This window comes from Planococcus citri, chromosome 1 (assembly GCF_950023065.1).
Source record: "Planococcus citri chromosome 1, ihPlaCitr1.1, whole genome shotgun sequence".
Lineage (NCBI taxonomy): Eukaryota > Metazoa > Arthropoda > Insecta > Hemiptera > Pseudococcidae > Planococcus > Planococcus citri.
Window position 1 is genome coordinate 78792450 of NC_088677.1, and position 14829 is coordinate 78807278.

The window sequence follows — 14829 nt, forward strand, 5'->3', positions numbered from 1 at the left end:
TTTCTCTCGAATTAACTTCGTTTCACCGCAAAACTACACAATTTACCAACTACTCGTACCTATATACGTACGTGCAATTCAACACGTGAATCGTGATACAATAATTCATGCATTTCCCAAGATCATTACCCATATTATTTGAGTACCTACCCAGTACACAGTTCACAGTCTGCACACACCATTGGGGTAATTTTTCATACAAAAAGTTAGCTAGCTACTTCATTCGTACGTAATTCGGTGCCGTTGAAAGACCTGCGGGACTGAGAGTTACTGTACGCGACAATTCCCTCGACCATTTCTTCTCGTCTTCGGTGCACTTTTACATCTACTAATTCGCTAATACGACGGCACACGAGGACAATAACTCGTCGTCGTACTTATTTGCTATACTACTTATTATTTCGAGTACTTTTTCCATTATTGCTACCTAATAAAATCTTTCTTCTGTATACTGTCCCTGCATATCGTTGTGCCAGTTGTTCCATCTTTGCAACTTTGTATGGACAGTTTTATGGGTTTGAATAAGTACATTCGAAATGCGCAATTCGTTTGAATTATTTATGTATCTAGTATCTGTATCTACTTATCATGCGTGAGTGTGTGTGTGTGGTTTGAAACGTGTGCTGAAGTTCTCGTGTATTTTTCATTTTATTTAAGTAATTGAAGTTGTAAATGTAGGTATGAGTTCTATGGCTTGTATTGGACGTGTGTAGGAGTGAAATTTTTCACGTGTCTTGATGGCTGGAAATTAATGAAATAATTACTAATTTTACAAATTTTGGATCTTTCAACTGCTCTCCCCTCTCTTTTAATGTAATGTGGGTTCCAAATGTCTACTCAGTTTTCAGATTAAAATTATGGAAAAACAGAATGAAATTCAGTCTCCGAAGCATACCTAATTATTATTATCATTTTGCGAGTCAACAAAACCCTAAGGCATATTTTTAAAAACCACGAATATCCATTTTAAACAATTATCGAAATTTTATCTTTTATTTACCATTTCTTCTACCCCTCCGCCATTTCAATATCAATACAGATGACTCTCGAGCAGTTTTTTCCCCTATTTAGAAAAATATATCGCGAAAGTCTCATAACAGGGGGTTGAAGAAAGGGGGAAAAAATTTAAAAACCAAGTAAAATAACATAAAAATAACACGATGCGGTGGTAACGTAAACAAAAAAATAATCCCATAGAAATCTTTTTCCATGTAGTTGACAGAGTCGTTGTGAGAATAGAGAAAAAAGAGGCAAAGGGGGGAGAAAGGACGACGGACGCCGCACTATGGTCCGAGTAAACATTCCATGGCGTATTATTTTCCATTTTTTTTCCTCTTTTTTATTTTTAGCTGGCATAGACCTCTTATATTCGGTAGTAGGCTACAAATTATTTATCACGTTGTACTCGTGTTTTCATTCTTAGTGGTTTTCCCGTTTCCTTTGCGTTTTGAAAATCTGGCAAAAATGAATTTAACCTTCGAGTAAGGCTCTCGCCTCTCTCTCTCGATTTCGCAAATTACGTATAGCTGGATTAATTTAAACGCTAGCCGGGGTTTTTCGGTCTCATCCGCTCCGGGAACTAGAATGTAATACGATACGAAAGAGTTGCAAATATATGTAATCTGGTGAAAAAAGTGCTAAAGGGGAAAAAAACTCGGGTCAAATTGAATTATTGTTTAATCAAAGTAACGAACGATTACGTCGTTGTCGTCTGGCGAAAAAAAATACCAGCGGTGCACCGATCATAATTATAATTTATTGTACGAGAATATACGAGTAGATATATCTCTTCTGTATGTAATGCAAAAGCATGTCTTTGATGCTGGTTGAACTTTGTATTTATAAGAAGAAGAATTAATTATTCGTAGATTTAAGCTCATTTGTACCTAATCTCGCTTAAGGGGGAGGTGATGGGTCGGGTGAGCTCGGGCCCACATGCTGACTCACCTGGAAATTTTTGGCCAAGTTTGCTGAAAAGTGTATGTATGTACCTAAATTTGTAGTGATAATTTCATGTTTTCAATAAACTTTTGAAAGTTAATTTTCGAAAAATTTTTGACTTCGTTTCGCTCTCGAGCAAGAATGTGAATTCTGCTGAAATTTTGAGATGCTTGGCTTTGTATGTTCATGTTCTGCACAAGAAAATATACTTTCCTACCTACTAAAAATAATTATATGTAGTTTGATAATAAAAAAATCGCTCATGAACGTGTTCTTTCTGACAGATTTCGTTGAAATTTTGTGTATAGGTAAACACAATACATTGCTTACTTTTTGGCTAAGTTGATTATTTTAGGCGAAATTGTTCATTTTTGAAAACAATATTGCTCATATATTAGTTAATTTTTTGAAATAATATCTAATTGCTCACTTTGGGGGAAAATTGCTCATTTTTTTGATTAAATTTCATCTCCTTTGGCCAAATGGAAAAAATTGGTCATTTCACAACAAATTGTTAATTTTGGAGAAAAGAAAAGATCGCTTATTTCGTGGCAGAATTTCACATTTCTGGCAACATTGCTCATTTGTTGGCCTGTTTAGCATGATCATCAATTGAGAGATTGTTCTGCTTTTTTTTTCATTAAGGTAAAAAAAAATTGCTCGTTTTTGGGCAAATTTTTCATTTTGGCCAAATTTCTCATTTTTGGTTTATTTGCTCATTTTGGGAAAAATTGCACATTTTTTTTGGTTGAATTGCTGTTTTTTTAAACTAGGTAAATTTCATCTGTTTTGGCCAAATTGTTTTTTTTTTTTTTTGAAAAAATTGATCATTTTTGACCAAATTGTTTATTTTGAAGAAAAGAAAAGATCGCTTATTTTGTGGCAGAATTTCACATTTCTGGCAACATTGCTCATTCTTGGCCTTCTTAACATGCTCATTAATTGAGAAATTGTTCAGCATTTATTTCATTTTTTTTTAAAAATGCACGCGTTTTGGAAAATTTTTCATTTTTGGCAAAATTTTTCATTTTTGGCGAAATTTTTCATTTTTGGATAAATTTTTCATTTTTGGATAAATTTTTCATTGTTGGAAAAACTTCTCATTTTTGGTTTATTTGCTCATTTTGGGAAAAATTGCACATTTTTTTGATTAAATTTTATCTGCTTTGGCCAAATTGCTTATTTTTGAAAAAATTGGTCATTTCCTCATTTCTCACCAAATTGTTAATTTTGGAGAAAAGAAAAGATCGCATATTTCGTGGCAGAATTTCACATTTCTGGCCAAATTGCTCATTTTTCAGCCTGTTTAACATGATCATCAATTGAGAAATTGTTCAGCATTTTTTTTTCTTTTAGGTAAAAAAAAAATTGCTCGTTTTTGGGCAAATTTTTCATTTTTGGCTAATTTTTTAATTTTCGGCCAAATTTCTCATTTTTGGTTTAATTTGCTCATTTTGGGAAAAATTGCACGTTTTTTTGGTTGAATTGCTCTTTTTTTTAACTAGGTAAATTTCATCTGTTTTGACCAAATTGCTTTTTTTGAAAAAATTGATCATTTTTGACCAAATTGTTCATTTTGAAAAAAGGAAAAGATCGCTTGTTTTTTGGCAGAACTTCACAATATTTCTGGCAAAATTGCTCATTTTTAGGCCTCTTTAACATGCTCATTAATTGAAAAATTGTTCAACATTTTTTTCATTAAAAAAAAAAATTCTCGTGTTTTGAAAAAATTTTTATTTTTGGTTTATTTGCTCATTTTGGGAAAAATTACACATTTTTTTTGGTTGAATTGCTCTTTTTTTAAACTACATAGGTAAATTTCATCTGTTTTGGCCAAATTTGCTTTTTTTTTGAAAAAATTGATCATTTCTGACCAAATTGTTCATTTTGAAGAAAAGAAAAGATCGCTTATTTTGTGGCAGAACTTCACATTTCTGGCAACATTGCTCATTTTTAGGCCTCTTTAACATGCTCATTAATTGAAAAATCTTTCAGCATTTTTTTCATTAAAAAAAAAAATTCTCACGTTTTGGAAAAGTTTTTGTTTTTGCCTAAATTTTTCATTGTTGGAAAAATTTCTCATTTTTGGTTCATTTGCTCATTTTGGGAAAAATTGCACATTTTTTTGGTTGAATTTCTCTTTTTTTAAACTAGGTAAATTTCATCTGTTTTGGCCAAATTGTTGTTTTTTTTAATTGATCATTTTTGACTAAATTGTTCATTTTGAAGAAAGGAAAAGATCGCTTATTTTGTGGCAGAAATTCACATTTTTGGCTAAATTGCTCATTTTTTGAATTGCTGAGGAGTGAGGTGACATGCTCATTAATTGAGAAATTTTTCATTTTTTGAAGCAATTTTTTCATTTTAAAGAAAAATTGCTCTTTTTTGGCTAAATTTCTCATTTGTGGAAAAATTTCTCATTTTGATGAGAAAAGATTTCCAAACTGCTCATTTTTGACCAAATTGTTCACTTTGAAGAAAAAAAAGAAGATCGCTTATTTCGTGTCAGAATTTTACATTTTTGGCAACATTGCTCATTATTTGACCTGCTTAACATGCTCTTTAATTGAGAAATTGTTCAGCATTTTTTGAGGCTATATTTTTTCATTTTAAGAAAAATTTGCTCATTTTTAGTAAAATAACTGCTCTTTTTTTACCCAACTACTGCACATTTTTGGAGAAATTGCTCATTTCTAAGTCTGCTCAACTGCACATTTCAGGAAAAATTTTCGTTTTTTGGCCAAAATGGTCATTTCAATTTTTGAAAGTCTTGCTCTCGCATCGTTCGGACACGTTTTCTTTTTTTTCAAAATTTAAAATTTCTTTTTTAAAAAAAACACAAAAAATTCTTTTAATCAAATTTTAAACTTTTTAAAGCCAAAAAATAAACTCCTCGCGTGTAAAAACATCGTTTTTACGCTTCCCGAAGTGCAAATTTTCAAAAGATTTTGCCCTCGCTTCGTTTAGACTAATTTGGTTTTCATTTTAAAGCAAAAAAAATTCACATTTGAGACCTCCAAAAATCCAAAAAGGAAAATTGAAAATGTTTATAAACCATACCTAACCTATTACCCATATCAATCGGAAAAATTGACACTTTTTAAAGTTTTCCCCCATATCAGTCGGAAAATTTTCAGTCGACCCCTCCCCCATCCCTCTCCTTCAAAAAAACTATTACTTTCACTTTTCATCCCTAGAGGTTTGAGCCAAATAATATACCTACTTAGACCCCTCCTTCCATCTCTTTGGGTTTTCATCAGAATGCACCTTTTTTTTCTTTTTTGAAATTATTGAATCTTACCTACTTATTCGAGCCCCTGCAAAAATCAAAATCTTTCTGCGCCAAACCTCCCCCCTCCCCGCCACCTCCATCACCAAAATATACAAAAAAATTACCCAGTAAGCTCACGTGCAATTTTCTTTATCCCTGCGTTTATTATAATTTGAAAAAATCCACCGCATATTATGCCTGCCTGGTTGCCATCCATTTGTACCTATACCAACGTTACTACGAGTACATAACTCGTCATTACAATTAATATTTCATAAATGGAATATGCGTCTTGAGTCTTAAGAGGCCTATGGAACGGATGCTATTGCTATACTATATAGGAAGAGCATAGTAATGTATTCATGACGTCTTATCTTCTATACAAAACAAAAAATTCCATGAATAAATTTCGCTAACCTTATTGTTGATGACTGCTAACTCGAGGGATTTAAGCTGAGTTCCTGGACGGATTTTGAGAGTATTTTTCAAAGTATCGTGAAATATATAGGTAGCTGGTGTTTTAGCGGTAGTGAATTCTATAATGTTACCAGATTGCCTTGTTTTCAAACATAAGTTATAAGATCAAAGAAGGTATTCCAACTGGTACAGAAATGTCTAAAGTGGACTGAGCTAGATCGAAAAATCATGTAAAAATATATCACCAGGTTAAATTTCAGAAGCTGGAGTGAATACTTTTTTCACGAACCGCAATTCTGCTTTCTGGGTCAATCAATTTGAATTAGATTTTTATTCTTAAAAAATTTATCAAAAATCGAAAAATGGACTTGACTCTTGAAACTTTGGCTGGTGATATTTTTTTATACTCTTTCAGTTTACATTTTATCCAGTTCGAACATTTTTGTAAAAAAAAAAAAAAAAAAAAAAAAAACAGAAGACCACTATAAAGTTGAGCCTCTGATCGCAAGTTTTGACATTTTCCCCCCTACAATTTCATAATTTTTTGGTAATTTTTGAATAGTTTTAAAGTTATTTTAATTATTTTTCGTTTTGTTTTTTTTTCTTGCAGGAAAAGCACAGCTGTACATAATTTTGGCACTGCTGATAGGATTCTGCACGGTTGTGATCGGATGCTGGTTATCAGATAATTGTTGGTCTCCTGAACCCGAGCACGTGGTCATGATTGCATAAAAATGATTACCTAATTTTTAATAATTATTTACCCACATTTACCATTTTTTTTTTGTAAATAATTAAAAACCCCTACCGATTTACCTACCTATTTATGAAAATGTTGAATGCTACGTAGTTGATGATTTGTTAAGTATTTTGTTGATTATTCAATTATTTATATACCTATAATATTTTGTAGTTTAACTATGCAGTGTATAGCTTGTGTATAATACAAATACATATACACCCCTGGAGATTTATTTTGTTTCATTTCATTCTTTCATCCCTCGTAGGTAAATAAAAAATCTCTGTGAGATATTTAAAAAAAAAAAAAAAAAAAAAAAAAAATGTTTCAAAACGTTGAAATTTTACAGATTGCAATTCAAGATGAAAAATGAAGACAAAAGACAACCAAAAATGAAAAATACATTTTGAGGTCAGCGATTTCGAATGAAACAAGACAAAAACATTTCGTTCGATTTTTTAAAACTTGAAAAAACTCATCTGGGTTCAATTTTTTGCAAGCTCTAGCTGTCTCGGTAGGAGCTGTTGAAGGTTATTTTTTCGTTCATCTATTGCCCAATTTCATTTTTCAGATTTTCAAGTAGGTAGGTCTACAGTTTCCATCGAGATTATTCACCACGAATACAGTTTACTTTCATGGTCTTAATTCTGATTCCATTACCCTTTAACAGGAAATTATCTGCATTCTTGGAGTCAACATTACATAAAATTGGTCAACAGCGACTCAGTAATCAGAAATAATCGACTAATGGTGAAAATAAAATAAATTCAGTTCATTCAACTCACCCTTTTTACTTTCCATGATAGATGGAAGCTGCAGGGTCCTTCTCAACAGTTTATGACGAAGATTAGGCATTGATGAGCTGAAAAATAAATCAAGAAGATTAATTTTTGAGAAATCATTAACTAGGTACCTATTCCTAAAAACTGGGTAAAGCTACAATAACATGTAAGTATGATTTGAAATTGACGGACATGAACTTCAAAAACAGAAAACTGTACAAAACCGTATATTTAGGTAAGTATTTGACAAAATTCCAAATTCAGTTAGAAAGATTTTCAATAAATCAATCGTTGATTAACAGACTTGTATTGGTCTATGAGAGACAATATAATAATTGAAAGAATTCTGTTCCCATTCAGCTAATTTGTCCGGTAACCGGTGAAAAAAATACATAACACTGGAATCCATTATTGAATTGTACTTCTACATTCGTACATTATTTTAGTATTCCCATTTTCATTAGAATTCCTAGATTACAGGTTATTATTAAGTATAATTAAATTAACTCTTTTCTACGTACTTCAGTTCAGCAATGTTTTCAATTGATCTTTCTTCGACTTCTTGATGGAACTCAATGCAACCGGTTCAACCCTAGCAAGTGAGTGTATTTCGATCACCGGACTAAGAAAAGAAGATTATAAATATACCTAATATTAATTGACCACAACATCTTACAATTCTGACGAGACCGAATTAAAAATTAGAATCATTACGAGAACAGAACACAAGACACATCTGCAAACATGATCAACTATATCAACAGTAACGAATATAACAATGAACAATCAAAATGGCCATCGATTGAACGCTCCATAATATGAGTCATCAATAAGCGATAACCAGCGACAGAAACTCACCCCATTTCCATTGTTCAGTTCAAAATTCGAAGATAAGAAAAGATTAGGAATCGAATGTTCAAAATTCAAATCACCATACACTTTCTTCGAAGAACGTAACCTTAAAAGCTTGACCAAAGACCAAAGAGCGTTCATCAGATTTTTCAACCCTTCACTTTAGCAACGAATGCACCATTTTGATACAGCTCAATAGCTGTGTATATATTTTATTGTTACTGATCATTCGAGTCATTTTATTCCCATTCAACTTCACATCTTTGTATGAAAATGGACCTCAGAACGCCAATTGACTTAGAGTAATTCATTACGATGATACGATGGCATTTGAAATTACGAAATAGAGCATCTAGTTCGCAGCTTCGCACTCTTCTTTCATACGATACATTTCCGAGAGATCAAAATTTGTATCACTTGAACAGATTTCAATAATGCTAAAGCTCAATATTCAACAATTCCGAACAGATAAAATTCAACTTCATATTCCAAGAAAACGAGTCTCAACTCCCAAAGATACAAAAACCAAACCAAATTACGAGTACACTTCTAACCCTACAGAAATATTCATCCAAGAACACAGTAATTTAAAATAAATAATAATACGAACACCGTAATTAAAAAACAAATTTAATAAACGTAGACAAGTTTTTGAATGCATTTATTAAAAAAACACCGTCTTACATCTATAAACAAGTCCTTTAAAGTTGAAATACGAATTTATGGTGTGGTTTTCGATTTTCTGCATTTAATCTCTTTGACTTGTAAACCTACGGAACACAATTTACATCAAAAACACATTCTAACAAGTGCAAATACCATAGTTGAGTTAACATTCAGCCAAATTGTACTCACCAGGAGGTAAAGATTGCTTTAATTTTTCGGCTTTCTCCTTATCGGTGATAACTAAGGTGTACAAGAATCGAGAACAGCGGACCTTGAATTTCACATTCGTGGGGTTTTTCTTTATTTTAACGGCTGTAATTACAAAACAACGTTAATTAAATATGCGACAGATGTAAATACTATTACGTAAACCATACTCGAAAGTCGAATAATAACTTACATTTCGCGTCTTTCCTTCTGGCTTTGATAAGGAATTCTTTAATTTCTTTAATTTCTCTAGGCTGTAAACGAAACAAAAACGTACGATTAGAATAAATCAAGCTCAGTGTTTTCGTCTTGGTTCACGTCAAATTGATAGAAAAAGGAATGACAAAACATGATGAAATTCAATTCGACGGACAGAACGATAACACGCTATATTCAAGCTATCACTATTTTGACAGATAGTAAAGATCAACTTACCATATTTTAGCCGAGTCCTTACACCTGAAACAGACCAACGAACAGAAATTAGTCGTAATATGTTCAAAAAATACGTAAAACAGAATAAATTCGATGAGAAAATTAATATTTAACGAGTGCTTATGTGGATTACAGCCGAGAAACACATGGGTACCTTACGCCGATCAATCGGCGACATGTACTCCAAATATACACATTATTGTGAGAGTGTAGCACCACATAAGAATAAAATAGAAGCTCGGGAATAACTACCGAATGTATCTACTAATTATAATTAATTAATCTTACCTTAAATTCGTAAAAAATCCGAAGAATTCGTACAAAAATTGACGGAAAGTGTTGTAGATGTTGAAAATGCCATCAATCCATTATTTTGGAAATTTGTTGGATTGCGGAGTTCGACGATTTTGATTATTTTTTTCTGACGTCATCGATCATATGTTTTGATAAGGTATCGCAGTAAAAATACCTCGTGTGAAATTCTGAGGAAAATTTTTATTTTTTTTACGGTTTATAAATCACGTAGACAATAATTTCGTGTAAAAATGTCAAATTTACGTTCAATTTATTGTATTGAATTTATTTCAGAATCATAATTAATTTTTCTTTACTCGATGAATGAAAAAATTGCAAAACAAAACTCAATTTTGCGTTTTTCTCAGACGTCAATCGAACAAAACAAGCATCACAATATCGCGATACTCGTTCGAAAAAATTTTTTTCCTGCTAAAAAATTTGCGAGAGCAAAGTGCTTTGTGTTTGTTGAAAAAAAGCGGTCTTCGAGATTATAAAATGTTATTATTCGATAATTTGTGCATAATTTCTTCCAAAAATGAACAATAATCAATCCTCCAGCGTTGAGAAATTACTAGACTTCGATTGGAACATCAAGGTAAGTTCATCAGTAATTTACCTATCGATATTCTAACTACATAGTAATCAAATCTTCTCTAGCTAAGTATAGTCCTTTCATTGTTTCTATTCTCTAATCTTCGTCGTTATTTTTACAGCAAGTTATCGGTAGCAGTTCGTGCAGATCGATCGAAGACACCTTGACTCAAATCACTTTCCATACAATCGCCCAATCAGCTTCATCTGACACCATTGAGAAGAAGAATACGACGATTGAATTCGACAAAAACGAATTGAAAAACCTGATTACAACTCTTCAGAGCATGAAACAGAATTAACCAGCTTTGGTACGTTGTTGAACGTTATACCATTACTACTATAATCAGTACAGTACGTTGTAATCTGTATAAAAAACAAACCCACCCAAAATGGTTCTATCGGAAACCGAAGAGATCTACAAAAAACACCAACAACTATGCGCCGATTTGAACTTAGACAAAGAGTCGAACAACATATCGTGGAATAGTTACGTAGCCACGAAACGTAACTATACATTGGAAGGTAACCAGTTACACTGGCTCGCTTGTTCTATTTACGTCGCTTGCAGAAAATCATCGGTACCTGCTATCGGCCGTACGAATACGCTGATCGAAGGTAATCTCGTTAGTCTTACAAGACTCCTTCGTATCTGCGACTTGACGCTGATCCAATTCATCGAGAAATGTCGCAAGTGGGCGAACATGGGCGGACTTTCGGCCGATTTCCGAAGCAAGATTAACTGCTTGGAGAGAAAATTCGCCGTATCTGCTTTGGTGTTCAAGAAATTCCGGTCTATATTTTACGATATGTTTAACCAAGAACAGTCGACTGATCCGGATAAAATGAAAGTGGCCAAGAAGGGTAAAGGTATTACGTGCACGACGACTAGACTGATGGAGTTTGCTTGGACTCTGTACCTTGTGGTGAAGTCGGAATATCCGGATATTAGCGAAGATTTAGTTAATTCGTTCCATCTTTTGTTGGCTTGCTGCGATATGATTTACGCGAACGCTATTTCTTCAGATAGAAGGGATATATTGAACGAAAAATTCATCGGGTTACCTGAACACTCGTTCGATGAAGATTACGATCCTCCCGTCGAACCTATTTGCATTATAGACGAGCTGTGTAAAATACACGAAGGTAAATATAGATAAAATATTTAGAAATCATCGACTGGTTTCGGGTGTATTTTGTCGATGAGAATTCGTCCATTTTTGTTTACTTATAGTGGAGATACTTTCAGCTGGAGATTGTTTCTAATTTATTATTCGTTTCGCAGGGATTGTTATCGACGCCAAAGGTGTACGCGAGTATAACTGGAAGCCGCAGATTCGCAAGCTATTCGAACGAGGTGTTTTGAAAGGAGATTCGTCCAATTTCACCGAGATCTTTCATCCTGACGTCTTCGACCTGAACTACCGTTCGGTGAACAAGTGTTACGAACAATATGTTCTGAGCGTAGGTGATTTCGACGAACGAGTCATGGTTCTAGACCAAGCCGACGAATCCAGCGAACATCCAGCCATCAAAGGGGAATCTGCCGCCAGTGGAGGTACCGATGAGAAATTCGACAGCGACAGGGCTTCGATAATTTACCCCAACACGCTCACTCCTCTGACCGGACGCCAGTATTTGAAGAATCGAGACAGCTTGGCCAACGTGGCCGGTAATACACCGATGATCAACGCTAGCGAGAACGTGATACGATTGCAGACTATTCTGAATAGTCGAAGAACACCTCTGAGTCAATCTCTACGCGATGTAGGTAAACTGAGCGAACAGACCGTCGTTGAAATAGAAACCGAGATCAAGAGATGTGTGGCCGAAATGCGCGAATTGATTATTCAGTATGGCGATTCCAGAAGCACCGATTTTATTCGAAGACGAGTCGACATGGCGGAGAAATTCTTCTTCAAATTGCTAGACGATATCGCTCAAGAAGAGATCAAGATGAATAAACCAGATATAGGTAAATCTCTCAAACAAGACTTGTTCCTTCGTTCGTTGTTCGGTTGCGCTATGGAAGTAGTCGTGTTCGCTCATACTTCATCGAACGATTTTTCTTGGATCTTGGAGGCGTTACATCTAGAAGCCTACCATTATTACAAAATAATCGAGCTCGTGGTCCGAACCGAAATACAATTATCTCGCGATATGGTCAAACATTTGAACATGGTCGAAGAGAAGATCCTGGAAACGATGTCGTGGGAAAGCAGCAGTCCATTGTGGACCGTCATCGACGAATCAAATCTGCCCATTCCTGCTTGCGAAGAGGTCTGCCTGCCTCATCAATTGAGCTCGTTCGAGGCAGCTCAGCAACGTAACAGTTACTCGATCCAGACGGTGAAATCGGGCAAACTGGGCGAATTCAAATCGGTCTCTAGAACTAGCGAAGGTATTGGCAAAAATGGCGTATTATCGAAACCCAAACGAGGCGGATCGTTGGGACTGTTCTTTAGAAAATTCTACCATCTTGCTTCGGTCCGAATGCAAGACCTTTGCGAAAAGCTCAACATAAACGATAAAGAGGTGCGGCTTAAAATATGGACGTGTTTCGAATACGTCATCAAGAACCATATAAGCTTGATGAAGAACCGCCACCTCGATCAGATCCTAATGTGTACCTTGTACGTGGTCTGCAAAGTGTTAGATATGAATCTGACGTTTCACGAGATCATGAAATGTTACCGTAGTCAGCCGCAGGCGGTGAGCAGTATTTACCGGAACGTATTAGTAGATGTGCCTTCGTCGTCGTCGTCGACCACCAACGACTCATCTACAGATAATCCAACCCCCCAAGACACATCTCCCGGACGAGGCGACCTGATTAAATTCTACAACAAGGTGTACGTCAAAGTAACTCAAAGCTTCGCGTGGAAATTATCTACGAAATCGAACCAAAAAGGAGATATCAATTTAACTCCTATACCGATGGGTAAATCGTCCAAGACCAACTCGCCCTACAGAAGGGTATCGGATAAACATCCCATATTTATAAGGTGTTTAGATAACACCGAACAAATCCCCCCTTCTCCGATAAAACCGCTTAGTTACTATTTCAGTCGCAGTCCGGCTAAAGATTTGCACGCCATAAATAACATGATGTCGTTGGGCTTGGGATCGGTTAAACGAAATTTAAACAGAGAGGATGACGATGAAGTGCCTCAAATTAAACGATTTGTTCCTCGAAACGGGTCTGCGAAATTACAAGATCTCATAGAAGATCGCAATAAGTTCTAGATTTAATCGCGTATGTATTTTGTATCGTTTAAGTATAATATGAATTTTTATACTTACTTTTTTTTCGTGGTTCTCGCAGTTACGTTTATTTTTATTTGTTTTTTTTTCTCTCTCTCTATCTCTCTATCTGTCTTCGAAATTGTTTCCTTTTTGCTAATTATTATTTTAGTTTGTAGTGGTTATAGAGTTATCCTATGTTCGTATTTTATCGTGTTTTATGAATTGTGTTTTTTTTTCTCTTTTTTTCTTTCTTGATAAGTACCTCCTCTCCTATCATTGATAGAATTTGTAGTATTTTTGTGCAAGACTTGTAAATACTTATTGTGTGTTGTCCGAATATATTTTTGGATTTTTCCGCCATTTTATTCGTGTACGAGAATTCTGCTTATTGTTTTGGATAAAAGCGCGTCTGGAAATGGTCGTTTTTTCGAAGGAATTCGCATTTATTGAAAAAAAAATGCTCGAGTTTTGAAGAAATGAAATTGGGCTCGTATTTTGGTAGGATGATCACTTTTTTGAGAAAAAAATCCTCATTTTTAGCAAAACTGCTGTTCCTGGAAAAAGGTGCTCGTTTTTTTTTTCTAAAAAAAGCGCTTTTTGGCAAAAAAAATTATTATATTTTGAAAAAATACAACTTTTTGCCAAAAATTCTCTTTTATGGAGAAAACTGGACTAATATTTGTAAGGAAAAACAACTTATTGGTAGGGAAATCTTTTTTTCTTTTTTTTTTTTTTTTGAAAAATTGACAGTTTTTCTCACATTATTCATTTTTTTTTTTGTTGAAAAAATACCATGTTTTTCAAGCCAAAAAAATTGTTACGTTGCATAACTCAGTTTTAGGCAATTAACCTACGTTCATTTTTAGAGAAGTTATTTTTTGGTATAGATGATCATCCCATGGAAACTATAGGTAAATATGCTCACATCTTTGGAAAAATTTCTCATCAAAAATGTTCATTATTCATTGATATAAGAAAATAAAAATTAATACAGTTTTTTAAACAAAAAAAATCTCATTTGTGTAAAATATGACACTAAAAAATGCTAATTTTTTTCGGCAACTTTTTTGGTAAAGAACTGAAAATGATTGGTCCTATTTTCCAAAATAATAAAATTCATGATTTGGAAAAAATAATGTGCCCATTTTGTCAAAAAAAATTAGAAATTTTTTCAAAGCGAAAATGTTCAATGTTTTTGAAAAAAGTGCTCATTTTTGATTTTTTTGAAAGAAATATGCTTGCTGTTTTTATTTATTACAATGCTCGTTTTTGGCAAATTTGCTCATTTTGGGAAAAAATTGCTTATTTTTTGGCCAACTTAGGTACTACTCATTTTTGATCAGACCGTTAATCATTTTTGGGCAAATTGTTCATTTTTAAAAACA

The 14829-nt window shown here is 33.9% G+C and overlaps 3 protein-coding genes and 1 long non-coding RNA gene across 4 annotated transcripts in view; 2 read left to right on the plus strand and 2 right to left on the minus strand.

The window, feature by feature from the left end:
• The window catches only part of LOC135834779 (uncharacterized), a 63376-nt gene extending 56777 nt beyond the window's left edge, over positions 1 to 6599 (plus strand). The window contains exon 4 of the mRNA XM_065348750.1: positions 6240 to 6599. Coding sequence (XP_065204822.1) covers positions 6240 to 6361 — 122 coding nt within the window. The 3' untranslated portion in view covers positions 6362 to 6599. The remainder of the gene's footprint in view (positions 1 to 6239) is intronic.
• Positions 1 to 7980, minus strand: part of LOC135834932 (uncharacterized) — a 124740-nt gene extending 116760 nt beyond the window's left edge. Inside the window, exons 1-2 of the long non-coding RNA XR_010556796.1 lie at positions 7672 to 7980; positions 7154 to 7230 (exon numbers count right to left, since the gene is read on the minus strand). This is a non-coding gene — a long non-coding RNA (uncharacterized LOC135834932). The remainder of the gene's footprint in view (positions 1 to 7153; positions 7231 to 7671) is intronic.
• A 666-nt stretch (positions 7981 to 8646) lies between these two features.
• On the minus strand, positions 8647 to 9748 carry RpL38 (ribosomal protein L38). Its single transcript, XM_065348861.1, has 5 exons — positions 9599 to 9748; positions 9311 to 9334; positions 9069 to 9129; positions 8858 to 8980; positions 8647 to 8772 (listed from the first exon to the last, which is right to left on the minus strand). Exons 2-5 carry the CDS (start codon positions 9311 to 9313, stop codon positions 8723 to 8725), a joined length of 237 nt encoding a protein of 78 aa, XP_065204933.1. The 5' UTR covers positions 9314 to 9334; positions 9599 to 9748; the 3' UTR covers positions 8647 to 8722.
• A 283-nt stretch (positions 9749 to 10031) lies between these two features.
• LOC135834939 (retinoblastoma-like protein 2) lies at positions 10032 to 13809 on the plus strand. The gene is made up of 3 exons (XM_065348938.1): positions 10032 to 10202; positions 10321 to 11344; positions 11484 to 13809. The coding sequence occupies exons 2-3, from the start codon at positions 10591 to 10593 to the stop codon at positions 13442 to 13444; spliced, it is 2715 nt and encodes a 904-aa protein (XP_065205010.1). The 5' UTR covers positions 10032 to 10202; positions 10321 to 10590; the 3' UTR covers positions 13445 to 13809.
• Positions 13810 to 14829: the final 1020 nt, after the last annotated feature.